The 19,927-nt window shown below is 44.7% G+C and overlaps 1 protein-coding gene and 1 long non-coding RNA gene across 2 annotated transcripts; one reads left to right on the top strand and one right to left on the bottom strand.

Annotated features, from left to right (window-relative positions):
- The first annotated feature begins 12,934 nt into the window (after nt 1-12,934).
- Nucleotides 12,935-13,408, top strand: LOC127944156 (uncharacterized). Its single transcript, XR_008150283.1, has 3 exons — nt 12,935-13,079; nt 13,144-13,203; nt 13,268-13,408. It is a non-coding gene; the product is annotated as an uncharacterized LOC127944156 (long non-coding RNA).
- Nucleotides 13,409-14,630: 1,222 nt separating this feature from the next.
- On the bottom strand, nt 14,631-15,677 carry LOC127956951 (uncharacterized protein K02A2.6-like). The gene has a single exon (XM_052555289.1). It carries the CDS (start codon nt 15,624-15,626, stop codon nt 14,631-14,633), a length of 996 nt encoding a protein of 331 aa, XP_052411249.1. The 5' UTR covers nt 15,627-15,677.
- Between the last annotated feature and the right edge of the window lie 4,250 nt (nt 15,678-19,927).

Genomic DNA, 19,927 nt, shown 5'->3' with positions numbered 1-19,927 from the left:
ATAACAGGGAACGTAGTATGCACTCCCGTAGACGTCTTGCACTTTACGCTGCACTCCACCAGTAGCACCCCTCATCACTGCGGCACCATCATAGGCCTTGGCAATTAATTTTCCCACTTGTCCCGCAGGAAGGATGGTGCTCAGCCTTTCCAATAATGCAGTGGCAATTGTGTCAGCGGTCGCATTTTGAAGCGCGATAAACTCAAAAAAGCATTATTGAATGTTGTTGTGGTCATCTATGTACCGTAGCACAAGCACAAGCTGACAATGAGTGCAGTTGTCGGTTGTCTCGTCTGCCTGAATGGCAATATAGTCCAACTGTTTCACCTCTTTCAGAATGCGGTCTCTGAGAACTGACAACATGCAGTCTAACAGTTCCTGTTTGTTTTTGGTGTCTGTACTGCGTATATATCCTCTATTGTATTCTACAACAAAAACAATCAGAGCGCCTCGCTATCACTAGTTTTATTTTGATCTCTCGGGTCCGCTATTAGCTTATAGCCTGTTAGCATCAGCGGCGTGGTTGCAGCTAACTGCGCTTACATTGCTAATACTCTATTCACAAACATTACCACTGCTGTACTCACTGTCACTTGCTTTAATGGCGGATGAATGTCTACCTTTGATTGCAGGTGGGGACACGCTCGAGGTGCATTCTGTGCAGCTCGAGCTCGAGGCTGTGGGGAAGCAGATTCACAACCTGGAGGTGAGGCAGGCCCAGCTGAGAGAGTGGAGAGCCGTGCTGGAATCATCCCGGGCTGACGCTCACAAGTCCGGGGTAAGTATACAGCGTGCTGTTAACAGTTCCACAACGTCTACTCTGTATGTTTCTCTGCACAGGCCCGGTGCACCCAGGACGCGATTTTCCCAGATGTCCTTCACTCCGACACCGGGAAAACACAGACCCTGGATGCATCCACAGCAGAGGACGCGAGCCAGGCCCCGGGCGACGACTTCTCCCCCTCCTGCCTTCGAGATCTCCATCCGGAACCGCTTCGCTCCCCTCCGGGAGACAGGACGCAACGCTGTGATCATCAGAGACTCCATCGTCCGACACGTCCGTGCTACGTTAGCCGAAGGTAAAGTGCACACTCATTTGTTTCCCTGGTGCTCGTGTTCTCGATGTTTCTGTGCAGATACCCACGATCCTGAAGGCCGACAAGAGCCCCAGAGCATTCGTGCTTCACGCCGGAGTTAACGACACCACGCTGCAGCAGACGGAGACGCTGAAGAGGGACTTCAGGAGCCTAATCGAGATGGTTCACAGCACGACGCCAGCGGCGACGATCATCGTGTCAGGACCACTGCCCACGTATCAACAAGGACACGAAAGGTTCAGTAGACTTTTTGCTTTAAATGAATGGTTGTTGTCATGGTATGAAGAACAGAAACTGCTATTTGTTAATAACTGGAATCTTTTCTGGGAGCGTCCTAGGCTGTTTGCGCTAATGGATTGCACCCCAGCAGAATCGGAGCAGAGCTGCTCTCAGACAACATCTCCAGGACACTTCGCTCCATGTGACTAGTAAGACAATTCTCAAATAACTATTATGATGAGTTTTGTTCCACCCGCTTAAATGATAAAAGTACTTGCGCTGTAAAAACTATTAAGACCGTGTCTGTTCCCCCGAATAGTGAGGTCAAAATATAAATATAATGTAAAATATAATGTAAAATCTTATCGTAATTAAACCAGAAAAATGTAAAGTAAATGAACAAAAACAATTTTTAAAGTTTGGGCTCATAAATATTAGATCACTCACACCCAAAGCAGTTATTGTAAATGAAATGATCACAGATAATAGTTTTGATGTACTCTGCTTGACTGAAACCTAGCTAAAACCAAATGATTATCTTGGTCTAAATGAGTCTACTCCACCAAACTACTGTTATAAGCATGAGCCCCGGCAGACTGGTCGTGGGGGAGGTGTTGCAACAATATATAGTGATATTCTCAATGTTACTCAGAAAACAGGATACAGGTTTAACTCCTTTGAAATACTTCTGCTAAATGTTACACTGTCAGACATGCAAAAGAAATCTAATGTATCTCTTGCTCTGGCTACTGTGTATAGACCACCAGGGCTGTATACAGAATTCCTTAAAAGAATTTGCAGATTTCCTCTCAGACCTTCTAGTTACAGTTGATAAGGCGCTAATCATGGGAGATTTTAATATTCACGTTGATGATACAAATGATACATTAGGACTTGTGTTTACTGACCTAATAAACTTCTTTGGAGTCAAGCAAAATGTCACCGGGGCCACTCATTTAATCATACACTTGATTTAATTATATCTCATGGAATCGATCTTACTGCTATAGATATTGTACCTCAAAGTGATGATATTACAGATATTACTTTTATTTTTAAACGCAAATGGAGAAAAACTAACTTAGAAGTTTTTAGAATTGCATGGAAAAACAGTATGTCCAGCTATAGACAGGCTTTTAAAACTGCTAGGGCAGAGCATATACACAAACTCATTGAAAATAAACTTATCACTGTATCTAAACCAACAGCATGTTTATTAGATCCTGTACCCACTAAATTAAAGAGTTGTTACCTGTAGCCGAAGAACCGCTTCTCGATATTATTAATTCGTCGTTATCTTTAGGTCACGTCCCAAAACCATTCAAGCTGGCGGTTATCAAGCCTCTTATTAAGAAACCAAAACTAGATCCTTGTGAACTGGCAAATTATAGGCCTGTTTCAAATCTTCCATTTATGTCTAAAATTTTAGAAAAAGTTGTGTCTACTCAATTTAGCATCTTCCTGCACAAAAATGATCTGTATGAAGAATTTCAGTCAGGTTTCAGGCCCCACCATAGCACTGAAACGGCACTTGTTAAATTTACAAATGACCTGCTTCTTGCATCAGATAAAGGCTGCATCTCATTTCTAGTCTTACTTGATCTTTGCATATAATACATTGTTCAACAATACTTTTGCACACTCATTCAACTGTATTTATTACCACTGTTCTCACGTTCCTGCTATTCATAATGTATATATAATCCTTCATTGCTCTGTTCATAATGTACATACAATCCCTACATTGCATTCATATTTATATTCTGTATATACTCTGATCAATATTGTATATAGCAACTCCACTGTACATTCTGTATATCATAGCTTTACTTACTCTGCACTTTTATGTATATATAACACTATATTCTTGCACTTCTGGTTAGATGCTAACTGCATTTCATTAGCTCTGTACTTGTACTCTGCATAATGACAATAAAGTTGAATCTAATCTAATCTAATCTAATCTTAGTGCTGCGTTCGACACCATAGATCATGACATACTCATAGATCGATTACAAAACTATGCAGGTATTCAAGGGCAGGCTCTAAGTTGGTTTAGATCCTACCTGTCCGATCGCTACTATTTTGTTCACTTAAATGGGGTGTCATCTCATTTATCATCAGTAAAATATGGAGTGCCACAAGGATCCGTCCTAGGTCCCCTTCTATTTTCAATATAAATGTTGTCCCTTGGTAATATTATTAGAAAATACGGAATTAGCTTCCACTGTAATGCTGATGATACTCAGCTACATATCTCAACGAGACCAGATGAAACTTCTCAATTATCTAAGCTAACAGAGTGTGTTAAAATTGTAAAAGATTGGATGACAAATAATTTTCTCCAATTTAATTCAGATAAGACAGAGATATTAATTATTGGACCCAAAAACACTACACAGAATCTTGTAGATTTCAATCTGCAACTAGACGGATGTACTGTTACTTCCTCTACAGTCAAAAATCTGGGTGTTATATTAGACAGCAACTTGTCTTTTGAAAATCATATTTCCAATGTTACAAAAACTGCATTCTTCCATCTTAGAAACATTGCCAAGCTACGAAACATGTTGTCTGTTTCTGATGCAGAAAAGCTAGTTCATGCATTTATGACCTCTAGACTGGACTATTGTAATGCACTTCTAGGTGGTTGTCCTGCTTCGTCAATAAACAAGCTACAGGTCGTCCAAAATGCAGCAGCTTGAGTCCTTACGAGGTCAAGAAAATATGATCATATTACCCCAATTTACAGTCTCTGCACTGGCTACCTATTAAGTTCCGTATCAGTTACAAATTATCATTACTTACCTATAAGGCCCTAAATGGTTTAGCTCCTGTGTACCTAACTAGCCTTCTACCACACTACAACCCATCACGCACCCTAAGGTCACAAAACGCTGGACTTTTGGTAGTTTCTAGGATAGCAAAGTCCACAAAAGGAGGTAGAGCTTTCTCACATTTGGCTCCCAAACTCTGGAATAGCCTTCCTGATAATGTTCGGGGTTCAGACACACTCTCTCTGTTTAACGGCCCTATCTTGCACCCAGCGCAATTGACTTTGTACACCGACGCATGTGTCATTCCTATTTTGCACCCGCGCAAAGCGCGCTTTTCCCTCCACAGAAGCACGTCGCTAAACTAGTGAATGAACTTGCGCTCCCTGGGCGGTTCAGCGCAAAAAAGGAGGCGTGTTCCGGCGCAAACAATCCCTGGTGCTATTTTGCTGTTCCATTAAACAATTGCGCCACTGACCAGAAAAAACCTAGTCTAAAGTCAGTGGCGCGTTGCGCGTTGTTCATTATGCTATTTTAAGGGCGCATGCTTGACCATAATGTATAGCGTGCACAACGCGCATACACTTTGCTCATGTAATCTACACAGATGCAACAGTTATTTTTGCAAATCATAAACTGTTACACTAAAAAAAAATATTAACACATGAGATGACGGAAATCATTGTGGTGTGCCACGAAGATGTGAAAAAATAGGCATAAATCTAGCTTACAAATTATTCAGGCTAATTGTAGTAATTAAGGATCAGACCTGTTTGCCCAATAGTGGCAAGACATATAGGCTTTGTAAGGACATCTGACAAATATGTTTGTCCGTCAAGAACCAGGAAAAAAATCGATGAAACAATTGTGGCTATTTCCTCCCACGCCTGTTTAACCGACGTTATTTTGGGTGGGTTTCTCCCATCCCCATACAACACAACTTCTCTGTCTTTCACTGCTCCTACAAGAACATCAGTCTCCTCGGCTGTGAACCGCTCCTGGCGTGCGCCTGGTAAATACGCCATAATAATAGCAATCCATAATGGAACTTGCGCACCTGCTTTTAAAGGGAATGTTGGATGACGCTCTGATTGGTTTATTTCACGTTACGCCCAAACCACACCTATGAATAATGAAGCTACTTCAGACCAACCCATTTTAGATTTGCGCCGGGCGCAAGAGCCATTTATCCCGCCGGGAAAATAGCAACAGCGCCGAGACCCGCCCACAAAGTTACTTGCGCTTCGCGCTTTGACACTTGCGTTTCAGATCGTTTAAATAGGGCCCTAAATCTAGATTAAAAACGCATCTCTTTCCCCAAGCATTCAAATGACGTATCTCTTAAATTGTGAGTGTAGTTGCATCTGATAAAACGTGCATTTTTATTCATTAGCTTTGGTTAAACTAATTTTACTTTGTTGGATCAGCAGCTATGCTAATGATGTCTCTACTTTGTTTCTATGTTTTGCCACGGGTGGTAACTAGGATTTACACAGGCTCCAGTCTGGATCCAGAACACCTGAGAAGAGATGATGCTGACCCTCAGAGGACCTCAGATGATGCTAACCCTGAATCAACAAACAGAACTAACAATTATTGCTACATGTGTGTCTGGATCATATAATAATTATAAATTCATAATATTAATTATGTTCATCGTCTAGCTGACTACGTCTTGTATTAATTTTTTCTAAAAATCCTGTCAAACGTGCACAAACTGACAGTCACCACCATAAGCTACTACTAAATATTGTAGAAACATAATTTTCTGTAAAGTTGCTTTGTAACGATTTGTATTGTAAAAAGCACTATACAAATAAACTTGAATTGAATTGAATTGAACGGTTCATTTTGCATGGTCTTCGAAGTGCCTTTAAAAACAGTGGCATTCTCCAGGTGTACCTCCAACCCACAGTCGATTGAAGCCATGAGATCAATTAGACCCAGGAAAATGCCAGGGTTTTCTGATGCATCACTCTCATCGTGACCACGCAATGCAAGTTCCAAGGCACCACAAAATTTCACGGCATCAATGATCTTTGACAAAATATGCTGATTCCTGTCCACCTCCTTGTTGTGCCTTCTTATCGCAATGCGGTGTCCCTCATCTAGCTGTGTGGCTATGCTAATTCGGCCTAGCATGGCTAGCTTCACAGAGTTGTCCATATGCACTCTTGCCCGTTCATGTTTCTTAATGTGTTCTGACATATGTTTCAGGTCTGTTACCCCTGTCTGTATCCACGAGCTATCACAAGCACTTGTTTTAAACAGTAAGCAAGGGAAGCAAAAGATTGCATTGGTGTAACCACAGCTAGTAACGTTAAGCCAAAGCTTTCGATTGAACCAACCTCGGGAAAAGGATCTCTTGTAGGTTTTCTCCTTTTCTCGCGCCTGTTGGGTTTATATTCACTTCTGGCTTGTCTGGTCCGAATTCTTTTACAGTTAGTTTTTCTGCTGGTGTAGAGATTTAACTGAATTTGGGGCTAGCTCAACTCCCACGACTACATTAATGCTACTCGACGTCATCGGCGCCTCCATACTGCACTCGCACTCCTCTGAGGTAAATATCCCGTGGTGCAGCAGGTGCACTGCTCTAATCTTGGTACTACGGGCGATATTTTCAGAGCCCCCAAACCATAAAATTTGACGACGATGATTGGCAAAATATAAACTTTTTTGCATAGCAACAGGGGAACCAATGGCTTAAATTCCAGCACTGTAGGGCTGAGCGAACTGGAGCCCAGGGAAGACAGCCTATTGGCTACTACTACACCAACATGAAGTGAATGCAAATATCATTCTGGAGAGTTCTAAACACATTATAAAGTAAAACCATTAATAGCATATCATTAACACAGATTATTTTTCAAAATGAGAGATTATTAAAAGCTTATTATTATTAAATAAAAAAATAAATAAAAATAAAAACTGACAGGGAGGTCGGTGCCCCAGCGCCCTCTATGGGCGAGCCGCTGCTGCTACTAACATAGTTTCTGAATCTTTAGAACCATCTGTAAATATCTGTATCATGTCATAATATTTCTGATCCATATATATATATAGTCACCATTCAATTGATAAATTAACGGAAAGTTAAAGATGTAAAGGGAACTGAAATACTATAGATGTAACAGAAACTATGGACTCTCTCTTTTCTAGCACTTTAAATACAGTTGCTCCTTTACGCTTAAGAAAGGTTAAGGAAAACAGTTTGACACCATGGTATAATGAGCATACTCGCACCCTAAAGAGAGCAGCCCGAAAAATGGAGCGCAGCTGGAGGAAAACAAAACTAGAGGTATTTCGTATTGCTTGGCGGGAAAGTAGCATATCCTACCGAAAAGCATTAAAAACTGCTAGATCTGATTACTTTTCTTCTCTTTTAGAAGAAAACAAACATAACCCCAGGTATTTATTCAATACAGTGGCTAAATTAACGAAAAATAAAGCCTCAACAAGTGTTGACATTTCCCAACACCACAGCAGTAATGACTTTATGAACTACTTTACTTCTAAAATCGATACTATTAGAGATAAAATTGCAACCATTCAGCCGTCAGCTACAGTTTCGCATCAGACAGTGCACTATAGACCCCCTGAGGAACAGTTCCACTCATTCTCTACTATAGGAGAGGAAGAATTGTATAAACTTGTTAAATCATCTAAACTTACAACATGTATGTTAGACCCTATACCATCTAAGCTCTTAAAAGAGGTGCTTCCAGAAGTCATAGGTCCTATTCTGACTATTATTAATTCCTCATTGTTATTAGGACATGTCCCCAAAACCTTCAAACTGGCTGTTATTAAGCCTCTCATAAAAAAGCCACAACTTGACCCCAGAGAACTAGTTAATTATAGACCAATCTCGAATCTCCCTTTTCTGTCCAAGATACTAGAAAAGGTGGTATCCTCACAATTATATTCCTTCTTAGAGAAAAATGGTATATGTGAGGATTTCCAGTCAGGATTTAGACCGTATCATAGTACTGAAACTGCTCTCCTTAGAGTTACAAATGATCTGCTCTTATCATCTGATCGTGGGTGTATCTCTCTATTAGTTTTATTGGATCTTAGTGCTGCGTTTGACACAATTGACCACAACATTCTTTTGCATAGACTTGAACACTTTGTTGGCATCAGTGGAAGTGCATTAGCATGGTTTAAATCGTACTTATATGACCGCCATCAGTTCGTAGCAGTGAATGAAGATGTATCATATCGATCACAAGTGCAGTATGGAGTACCTCAAGGCTCAGTTCTAGGGCCGCTACTCTTCACGCTTTATATGTTACCCTTGGGAGATATCATCAGGAAACATGGTGTTAGCTTTCACTGTTATGCTGATGATACGCAGCTCTATATTTCCTCGCAGCCCGGTGAAACACACCAATTTGAAAAACTAATGGAATGCATAGTCGATATAAAAAATTGGATGACGAGTAATTTCTTACTGCTAAATTCAGAAAAAACAGAGGTGTTAATCATAGGGCCTAAAAACTCTACTTGTAATAACCTAGAACACTGTCTAAGACTTGATGGTTGCTCTGTCAATTCTTCGTCATCAGTTAGGAACCTAGGTGTGCTACTTGATCGCAATCTTTCCTTAGAAAGCCACGTTTCTAGCATTTGTAAAACTGCATTTTTCCATCTCAAAAATATATCTAAATTACGGCCTATGCTCTCAATGTCAAATGCAGAAATGTTAATCCATGCATTTATGACTTCAAGGTTAGACTACTGTAATGCTTTATTGGGTGGTTGTTCTGCACGCTTGGTAAACAAACTACAGCTAGTCCAAAATGCAGCAGCAAGAGTTCTTACTAGAACCAGGAAGTATGACCATATTAGCCCGGTCCTGTCCACACTGCACTGGCTCCCTATCAAACATCGTATAGATTTTAAAATATTGCTTATTACTTATAAAGCCCTGAATGGTTTAGCACCTCAGTATTTGAATGAGCTCCTTTTACATTATACTCCTCTACGTCCGCTACGTTCTCAAAACTCAGGCAATTTGATAATACCTAGAATATCAAAATCAACTGCGGGCGGCAGATCCTTTTCCTATTTGGCGCCTAAACTCTGGAATAACCTACCTAACATTGTTCGGGAGGCAGACACACTCTTGCAGTTTAAATCTAGATTAAAGACCCATCTCTTTAACCTGGCATACACATAACATACTAATATGCTTTTAATATCCAAATCCGTAAAAGGATTTTTAGGCTGCATTAATTAGGTAAACTGGAACCGGAACACTTCACATAACACCGTACTTTCTACATCATTAGAAGAATGGCATCTACGCTAATATTTGTCTGTTTCTCTCTTGTTCCGAGGTCACCGTGGCCACCAGATCGAGTCTGTGTCCAGATCAGAGGGTCACTGCAGTCACCCGGATCCAGTACGTATCCAGACCAGATGGTGGATCAGCACCTAGAAAGGACCTCTACTGACCTGAAAGACAGCGGAGACCAGGACAACTAGAGCCCCAGATACAGATCCCCTGTAAAGACCTTGTCTCAGAGGACCACCAGGAGAAGACCACAGGAAACAGATGATTCTTCTGCACAATCTGACTTTGCTGCTGTCTGGAATTGAACTACTGGTTTCGTCTGGTCAGAGGAGAACTGGCCCCCCAACTGAGCCTGGTTTCTCTCAAGGTTTTTTTCTCCATTCTGTCACCGATGGAGTTTCGGTTCCTTGCCGCTGTCGCCTCTGGCTTGCTTAGTTGGGGTCACTTCATCTACAGCGATATCGTTGACTTGATTGCAAATTAAAACAGACACTATTTCAACTGAACAGAGATGACATCAATGAATTCAATGATGAACTGCCTTTAACTGTCATTTTGCATTATTGAGACACTGTTTTCCAAATGAATGTTGTTCAGTGCTTTGGCGCAATGTATTTTGTTTAAAGCACTATATAAATAAAGGTGATTGATTGATTGATATAGTATTCATTAAAATTAAACTGACACTAGGGATCAATCTCTTGCTCTCCTTATGTTTCTATATTCTTGTTAACACAATTCAGAAGGATGTGGTTTTTCCAAAAAAAACTTCACTGCACACAAATAACTGTTTACACAAATCACTTATATAAACTGCTTATTTATATCACATTCCTCACTTATATTACACTGCTTACTTAAATTACTCACTTACATTACACTTCTCCCACTATCCATAAGCATCTCTGCTCTTTCGTGTTTTTTCACCTTCTCCGAGAGATGATGTATTTCGGTGACACCTGTAGTTGTCCATGAGATGTCCATCATGATCTCGCGATGGAACAAAATGCAGCAGTAAATTAACAGAATAAAGCGTCAGCTACTTCGCAAGCTATTATCCTTTTTCTCCGCTCATTCAACGTCCTCGAAAATCCTCGTTTATATGACTTCCCGCCCTTTGTAGATACTTGTTTGATGTTTACATTTAGTCTTGGTTGTCCTTCGTCTTTAATTGCCAATGTATCCTTATTGCTGCAATGAATGAATGGTATTTCTTTCAATGAGACAATATCTATCTATCTATCTATCTATATATATATATATATATATATATATATATATATATATACACTCACACTCCTGTTTCTTCACTTCATCTGTTAAATAAAGATCTACTATAGGTGTTACAAACATCCACGGTGGAACTCCTGACATGTGTACTATATTACTGAATTTTATGTATTTTTTATTTTTCTATCGATTCTGCTATTTCCTCCAATTCCTGTCCAATATTCTTAATATAATTTTCTCCATATTCCCAACCTTTTTAACTATTGCTTTAATAGGGTGTTCATGGTTGTGCCCAATCAAAGATGCCCATTATACCATTTTCAGTTGTTTATGTCTTATTTCCAACAGCATTTCTCCCATTTCAACTTGCATGGAAGCTCTACTGATATGTGTCGGGTCCCCGCTATAATAACCGCAACATTCACAAATGCTTACAGAACAAGCGGTAACCCAGTGTGCCTGTAGTTTTCTCTATTTCAGTTTTATCACGTGATAGAAAGTCTAAGGCCATCTCAAGCCAAAGGGCAAACTTATCTAATCCGCGGCCTAATATGCATCAAACTAAGATTGATGTAAAGACACAAAGCATTGCCATCAAGTTAGCATCTTTAAACATTCGCTCACTAAAAAATAAATAGTTTCTAATCAATGACTTTATAACCACAAACAATCTGGATTTTATGTTTCTAAACGAAACATGGCTAGAAGACAGCTGCAGTGCAACAGTACTCAATGAAACAGCCCCTCTTTTATTTATTTATTTATTTAAAGAAACAGGGACAGCGTACAATAAACATTAACTTCAGAGGGAGAGATGCATAGTACCAGGTTTTAGCTCAAGAGCTAATTTTCACCCGTAGTCCCTGGGCAGGCTGTTGTTAAGCTACAATATATAAACATACATGAGTAATAAGATTTACACTTGCCAAAAAAATAAATAAAATAAAAATTGTACAAAAGTTCATGTTCACACCTTTCATATACTTAGACCTTAGAACACACACTTACACACATACACATATCTGGTCACATGTGGGGACAAATTTGATTTGATAAAAGCCATTTCTTTGCTTGGCGTGTGAAGGTGTAAAAAATTGTATATAGCTCTGTAGGCAACATATTGCACTGACGAGCGGCCACACAAAAAAAAGCAGTTTCCAAATACTGTCCTGCCTTTCGGGATCCTGCATTCACCTCGCACTGTAGATCTTGTGGCCCGAGCTGTTATTTCAGAGCCCAAAGATATGAATTCTTTTAGTGGAGGAGAAGCGTTGTCATGAAGTATCTTATACATCAAACAGATTGGTGTGAATTATCAGATTTTCAAAGCTGAGAAACTGGTATTTTACAAGAATATGACCGTGATGGAATCGTCTGCTTTTCTTATCGTGAATCTTTAGAGCGCCTTTATATAATGACTCAAGTGGCTTGAGGGCAGTTTTAGTAGCCTGTGACCAACTTGTCATACAATATCGAAAATGAGGGACAATCATGGCATTTAGATAGGCCCCTGAGGCCTCGATTGTAAAGGAATTTGGAATGTATCTGAACTGTGCCATATTAAATTTTATTGTATTTGTTAAATTTTTTATATGCTGTTTAAAGCCTAAATTTGGTTCCAATATGACACCTAAATATTTTACCTGTTCTTGATTTAAAATGATTTGTCCATCAATTAAAATATTAGGGTAAATTTGTATTTTAAAACGATTTGTGAAAAACATAGAAACACTCTTATCTAAATTTAGAGTGAGGCATGAGTTTTTCAGCCACAAAGAAACTTTCTTCATCTCTTTAGTCAGTTTGTGAGCGACTTCTTCAGCAGTTTTACCATGTGCATATAGCACCGTATCGTCAGCATACATAATAATTTTACTCTTATGTCACAGGTCGGAGCGGACCACAGATGTTGCAAGTCACGCCCCTTCCTAGTTTCCACCTCGAGGAGGTCTCAAAGCAACCCCAATGACCAGACAGACCAAGTGTAAGTAATATTAAAACAACTTTATTTAAATTAATTAAAATAATTCAGGGAGGGGGAGGTAAATCTTAAAATTATCGTCTCTGTTCAGCGGGAGGAGAAAGGGGCCGGAGAGGACTATGCGGCGAGGGTTAGTATGTCCCTTTGGGCTTTTGTTGACTCGTGGCGCCCTTCTTTTCTCCTGAAGGCAGAGTGAAACACACAATGAGTAATCGATCCGGTGAGAGTGGCTACCTGTTACTTGGGTCCATACGACTGGCTGATAAATGACTTGTTCCTCCGATCTCTTCGTACAGGGTGCTCGGGCGGCGCCTCCCCTTCTGCACACTCCGAGGTGAGCGCCAACCCGCGACACAGAACTCCAATGGCACTGCAAGAGAGAGGTCACTCAAACTGCGGGGGACAACACAGGTAGGTACTTCACAGGCAACTGGGGCTCTATTCTCACTTTAGTGATTCGTAGCAATGGACAAAGGTAAGTATTCCACAGGCAACTGGGGCTCTATTCTCACTTTAGTGATTCGCAGCAATGGACAAAGGTAGGTATTTCACAGGCAACTGGGGCTCTATTCTCACTTTAGTGATTCGCAGCAATGGACAAAGGTAGGTATTTCACAGGCAACTGGTGCTCTATTCTCCCTTTAGTGATTCGTAGCAATGGACAAAGGTAAGTATTCCACAGGCAACTGGGGCTCTATTCTCCTAGAATACTTCTCCTGGGCGGTGGGCTTACGGTGAAATACTGCGATACAGTAAGTAGATGAACTGTCAGACCTGGAGTAGTAAATCGTCGTAGCGCAGGCCTCCACAGGGATTTCCTGTGCGTCGGGGAAAGTTAAACACTGTCGCACCGGGCCGAACGCTTCCCTCTCCTCTCTTCTATTTGCAGTTTAAGGGATCTGGACCGGGGTGAACCTTTGAAGAGGCTCCACAACAGGTAAAGTAAATCCACACAGCTAATTTGCAACAGTAAAACTTCCTCCTTGCATATAGGTATAATTTTTGGCTTTTACTCACACCAGTCTTGCTTACGTGTATTCTTCACCACCGCTTTCACAGAGCCAGGGTATTCTGAAAGGGTCTAGACAGGACGTTACATTTGGGTCTCCATGCAGGGGTCGCAAAATGGCATTTAGATGAAAATGGCGCTTCACCAGCCTCAACGGTCACTGGTCTCCCCCACAACTCATCCAGTCTAGGGTGGCTACTGACAACACAACCACAGCATAACACTGCAAGATTTCAAGTGTACACACTCACAGCAAAGACAAGGACTCACCCACTGCACTCCACACACTCTACGTGAAATAGGGTCAGAACCACGGTTTACTAGGACTTATCCTGGGGTTTCGTTGGGCGTTGTTGATAGATGAAGGGCCGGAGGAATGACGTTGCCGTCACGACTGCTTGCGGCTTCCTGTACTCGTACTTCCCGGCTCACCCAAAACTCTGCTCCGTAATGGGGCCGCTGGCCTATTTACCAGATGCTCACAACATACGCTGGATAATGCACTCTCCCCAATAATGTACAATGCACTGTCCAATAGTACTCACAAATGAACGATAACACTCTTCCTTTGTCTCCTTCTCCTTCTAGCTGTCCAATCCTCTTCACACCATCGGTTTTCCGTTGGTTTTCGGCCTGAAACGATTCAACTCCAACTGCTGTTTGAATTTCTGAGACTCTTTTTATACCCTTCCTGTTCTCCCCATTGTCCAATCCACGATCGCCGCGTTTATTGTCCTCACCTGTGCCTCGTACAGCCCAATTTGCCTCCCGGAGTTTCCCGGAAGTTCCGGTGTTTGTAATATACGGGCCGGGCGGAAACCATCTTCGGGTGGAACCAACCTTCGCCACTTTTGGTTCCGCCCCCAAAAAGTCACAGTGTGACATCCTCCCCCGCCAATCTGTTCTAGTCCCTAGAACACCTTCTCACAGCCTATTCACCATAACGTATAGGGGGCCGACCTCGGTTCTCTCGCTGGGACCGCCGAGGGGGCGAGGCGGGGTCGACTCTGGCTGGCATGTTCTAAGGTCCTCTTGGAGCGGCCAAAGCGGGTGCATCCACTGGGTCTCTCGGGACCACAGCCCATCCTCCGATCCAGGGGGCTACTGGTGCTGGCTCCTTTGGAGCCTCTTCCACGGGGCTAGGATAGTTCGGACAGGGCCGGATCATATTACGATGGACCACGCGGTCCGGCCCGGGCTTCCCTTCTGGCCGGATCGTGTACACAGGTTGCCCAGGCCGCTGTTGGCTTTGGACTACGTACGGGATGGTTTCCCATCGATCGCTCAACTTCCCTTTTCCTTGCCGCCGGTTATCTCGTATGAGGACCCTTTCTCCGGGGAGTAGAGGAGCATCTCGGGCCGTCCGATCATATAGCCTCTTGTTCCTAACCCCTGCCGTCTGTATCTGCTTTGTGACCTGCTCGTAGGCGAAATGCAGGCGCTGATGGTGACGTCCCACCCATTCCGTCAAACTCACTTCCTCCTCGTTCGCTGCTGCTCCCAACATCAGATCTATAGGCATCCGCACGTGTCTGCCAAACATCAGGTAAGTGGGGGCATACCCCGTAGTGCTATGTACGCTGTTATTGTAGGCTTGGAGCAAATTTGGCAAGGCACTCACCCAGTCGTCCTGACGTCCTTGATCCAGGGTACCCAACAACCCCAGCAAGGTCTGGTTAAACCTCTCGCATCCTCCATTTCCCTGGGGGTGGTACGATGTAGTATGCGTCTTCGTACAGCCATACAATTGACAAAGCTCCCGGATTACCCGTGATTCAAAATTTGGCCCCTGGTCTGAATGCAGGAACTCGGGGCATCCAAATGGCTGGAAGACAGTTCTCCATAGGGCCGTGGCAGTGGTGTTCGCTGTTTGATCTAGGGTGGGGATAGCCCAAGCATATTTAGTGAATAAGTCAGTGACCACAAGAATGTTTTGGTAGCGGTCCATGGGTCGACCCAACGTCAAAAAATCCATGGCTACAATATGGAGAGGGGCCTTTGCATTGATGGGAACCATCGGTGCTCTGACCTCATGCCTTTACTTAAACAGAGTACACCTGGGACATGCCTGAATAAACGTCCTCACCGACGTCTCTAGCCCTGGCCAATAAAAGTGCCTACGCAGGAGGGACACAGTCCTCTCCTGCCCTTGGTGCCCCAACTGGTCGTGATAGGCCGAACTCAAGGCTTGTACCTGATCCCCTGGTACCATGATCTGACAAACTTCTTCTTCCAACCCCGGATCTCTAATACCCCTACATAGCACGCCTTCTCTCAATTTCAGCTTGGCCCACTGCCCCAACAACTTCCGTCCTGTCTCAGTTTGGGTTTGCCTTTCCGCCGGCGTCGGCCGTCGGCCTTGTTCCAGCCACTCGCTTAGATCCCTCACCTCTCGGCTCCTCTGTTGCCTTTCCCTCCAACGACGGGGGTCCCATCCCCAACTTACGGGCACCACCTCTTGTTGGCTCCCCGGTGTGTCTACCACGCCTACCATGCACCTCTCTTCTGCTTGGTCCGTTGTCGGCTCTGCTATGCCTCTCAGATCTTCCACTTCCGGGAGTCGGGACAACACATCGGCATTGGTGTGCTCCCGCCCAGGGCGATACTGAAGCTGGTAATCAAAGTTCGCTAACTGGGCCACCCACCGTTGCTCCACGGCTCCTAGCTTTGCTGTCTGTAAGTGTACCAGCGGATTGTTATCTGTGACTACTGTTACCTTGGCGCCCCAGAAATAATCCTTAAATTTTTCGCTGAGCGCCCACTTCAGTGCCAGCAACTCCAATTTGAAAGAACTGTAGTTGGCGTCATTCCTCTCCGCAGGGTGTAGGCTCTGGCTGGCGTAAGCAATTACCCGTTCTGTCCCTTCCTGCCATTGGGCCAACACCGCCCCCAGGCCAAGATTGCTGGCATCTGTGTATAAAACAAAAGTCTTTGTGAAATCAGCATAGGCTAAGATTGGGGCCTGTAGTAACTCCTGCTTGAGTTTTTGAAAAGCAGCTCCACACTCCGAGCTCCACTCAATGGTTGGGGACCCGCGGCCCCGAGGGCGACCTGTCCCAGACAGTAGCTGACTCAAAGGCTTTGCAATTTTGGAAAAGTTCTTGATGAACCGTCTATAATATCCCACGAAGCCCAAGAAGGACCTTACCTGCCTTACCGTCTTCGGGGCACTCCAGTCCCGTACTGCAGACACTTTCTCTGGGTCCACCGAAACTCCCGTGGCACTCACCACATGACCCAGAAACTTAACCTCCCGCCGCAAGAGATGGCACTTGTCGGGCTGCAACTTTAACCCGTACTTCTCCATCGCTTGGAAGACCTTCTCGAGATGTTGTAGATGGGACTCGAAGTCTGGGGAGTAAACAATCACATCATCCAAGTAAACAAGCGCTGATTCCATCAATTGACCTCCCAAACACCGCTGCATTAGCCGCTGAAACGTTGCGGGGGCGTTGCAAAGGCCGAAGGGCATCCGGTCCCACTCAAAAAGGCCGAATGGGGTCGTAAAGGCGGTCTTCTCCCGGTCGGCCTCCTCCACCTGCACCTGCCAGTAGCCACTGGCCAAATCCAATGTGGAGTACCACGCCGATTGTGTCAGGCTAGCAAGGGAGTCTTCAATTCGAGGTAAGGGGAAAGCATCCTTCTTTGTTACCTGATTCAGCTTTCGATAGTCAACACAGAACCTCCAAGCCCCGGTCTTCTTTTGTACCAACACGATAGGTGCCGCCCATGGGCTACTACTCTCCCGGACGATTCCCTGGCCAAGCATGCCCTGCAGTAGGGTACGCACCTCGGTGTATAGTGTGGGCGGTATCGGCCGATACCTCTCTCGACTCGGTCCAGCTTCTCCCGTAGGGATACTGTGTTTTACCACTTTGGTGCACCCATAATCCTCATCGTGGGCGGAAAAAACGTGCTGCCATTTCTTAAGCAGTTCTTGCAGCTTACGTGTCTGTGCCGGTTCCAAATCCTCCCCTTTCAGAGGCTCGCCCACCAGATGGCCGGGCATGCCTTCTCTAGTGGCCTTGGGTGGCGGGTCCACTTGAGTCAGGGCCACCTCGACTACAGCAGGGCGCACCTGGCGGAAGCTTACATCTCTTCCCTCTCGCACCTGATGGGGTTCGACCGTTGTTATCCTTGCCAACCTTTGATGTCTGTGCAAATGTACGGCGTAGGGGTTCTCATTACGAACTTTAACTGGGACTCTTCCTCGTCGGATCACCGTCAGGCCTCGGGCCACTTCTACCTGCTGACAATCCACATGAGGTTCTACCAACACCCAGTCTTCGGGCTCACCTTCTCGTTGTGGGACCCTCGCCCACACTATGGCTTCACTCCCGGCCGGCACAGACAATGCGAAGCGACACGCCACTCGACCAACTTCTTCCCGGTCCCTCCGGACCTTGGTCATTTGCACCCGGCGACAGTCGGCCACAACACGTTCCCACTTGGGTCGTTCGGACGGCGGTATTCTCTGGACGGGCCCTGCCCGAAATAATTCCTCCCAGCACTCCGAGAGGACGTTCATACCTAAGAGAGCCCTGTGTGTGCCCAAACAATGATCTTGGACGATGATCACTCCCTTCTGGGGCACTACCACTCCATGGATCTCCAAATCCGCCAGCCGATAGCCAATGTAAGGGATGTCCAGGCCGTTTGCTCCTTTCAGGGTGAGCCAGGGGGCCTCCCCTCCATGTACACCTTGCTCTCCAAATAATTCGTGAGACAGACTTTCGGAGAATAGGGTAACCTGTGAGCCTGTATCGACGAGGCACCGAATCTTGACGCCACACACTTGGACCTCCACCACTGGGCTATGCCCGATCATCCCACTCCTGGAGTCAGCTCCTTCAGACGGGTCTTCTAAGGGGGTCCCGACCACACGACCCACTGTGGCCGGTTGACCTAAAAACCCCCCTCCGAAGCTCTTCGGGGCCCACACTGTCGACTATAATGGCCCGGTTCCCCACAGCGGTGACATATCGGCTTCCCCTGCTCATCCCACTCGAACCGAGGCCGGCTAGGCCGGTTGGGACGTCTGACTGGCTCTCGGCCTCCATCCGAATACACCTGATCTCGGGGGATAGGTCTCACCTCCTCTCTTGCATGTCCCAGGCATAGCTCTCCCAGCAACGTTTTAGACAGTTCGGACATTTGGTCTCGGACATCCTTCAGGAGTTCCAATTTCAAGGCCTGTTTCCAATCCGTTACCTCTGGGGCCGCCGTCGCAGACCCACTTACGGCTGCACACACCGGAGGGTCTTTCACCTCAGCCTCATCGCTTTCCAGTGCCACCGCCTCCTTCCTAAGGTCTTCGAAGGTAAGCCCGGGGTCTCTCCGAAACTGGGCTCTCAGACTCTGACGTACAGGGCCTTCTCTCAACCCCAGTAGGAACTGGTCTCTCAATAAGGTTTCCCCATCTCCCAGCCCATGATCTGGACGTCCCTGTAATCGTGTGAACTGCTCTCGTAGTCTCAGTGCAAAAGCCCTACTGGGTTGACGGGGGCCTTGTTTACAAGCGAAGAACTGAGCTCGGAGGACAGCAACTGGGGTGGTATCGCCATATTGTTCAGTGAGAAATTGAAAAATGGTCTGGGCGGTGGCTCGGACAGCTTCTGGGGCGGCCTGTACTTCACGCCGGGCTTCTCCCTCTAGTGAATTCAACACAAACTGCAGCCGTTGTGCAGCACTCAGCCCTTGGAGGCTGGCCAAGTATTCGATTTGGGCTTTCCATTCGGACAGGCGTACTTCGGACTCTACGCCGCCGTATTTCTGCACCCAGGGGTTTCCCATAAACACTGGCATGACACGGGGTGGGGCCTCTGGCAATTCGTTGTCGGTCATTGGGGGACCCTGGTCGCTCAACTCGAGGTGAAACCCTGACGACTACGCCAAAATCTGTCACAGGTCGGAGCTGACCACAGATGTTGCAAGTCACGCCCCTTCCTAGTTTCCACCTCGAGGAGGTCTCAAAGCAACCCCAATGACCAGACAGACCAAGCGTAAGTAATATTAAAACAACTTTATTTAAATTAATTAAAATAATTCAGGGAGGGGGAGGTAAATCTTAAAATTATCGTCTCTGTTCAGCGGGAGGAGAAAGGGGCCGGAGAGGACTATGCGGCGAGGGTTAGTATTGGTCTGGTTTATTGGTGAATATTAAATCTATCAAAGTTTGAGACGTTTTTGTTATTCTAGTAGGCTTTTTAATCAATTGTGTCATTTGTATTGAGTTTGCAATATCTTTTAGGTGTTTCCTCTTGCCTTTATCAAGCCAATTTTCGTTGAGGTCACCCATGAGCAATATTTCCTTTCGCT

Source organism: Carassius gibelio, chromosome A3, assembly GCF_023724105.1.
Source record: "Carassius gibelio isolate Cgi1373 ecotype wild population from Czech Republic chromosome A3, carGib1.2-hapl.c, whole genome shotgun sequence".
Taxonomy (NCBI): Eukaryota; Metazoa; Chordata; class Actinopteri; order Cypriniformes; family Cyprinidae; genus Carassius; species Carassius gibelio.
Note: the sequence above shows the minus strand (reverse complement) of the source record. Positions and strands in the feature narration are given on the sequence as shown.

Coding starts and splice junctions, on each gene's coding strand:
- LOC127956951 (XM_052555289.1), bottom strand. CDS start 15,626: ATGGTTCCCATCAATGCAAAGGCCCCTCTCCATATTGTAGCCATGGAT.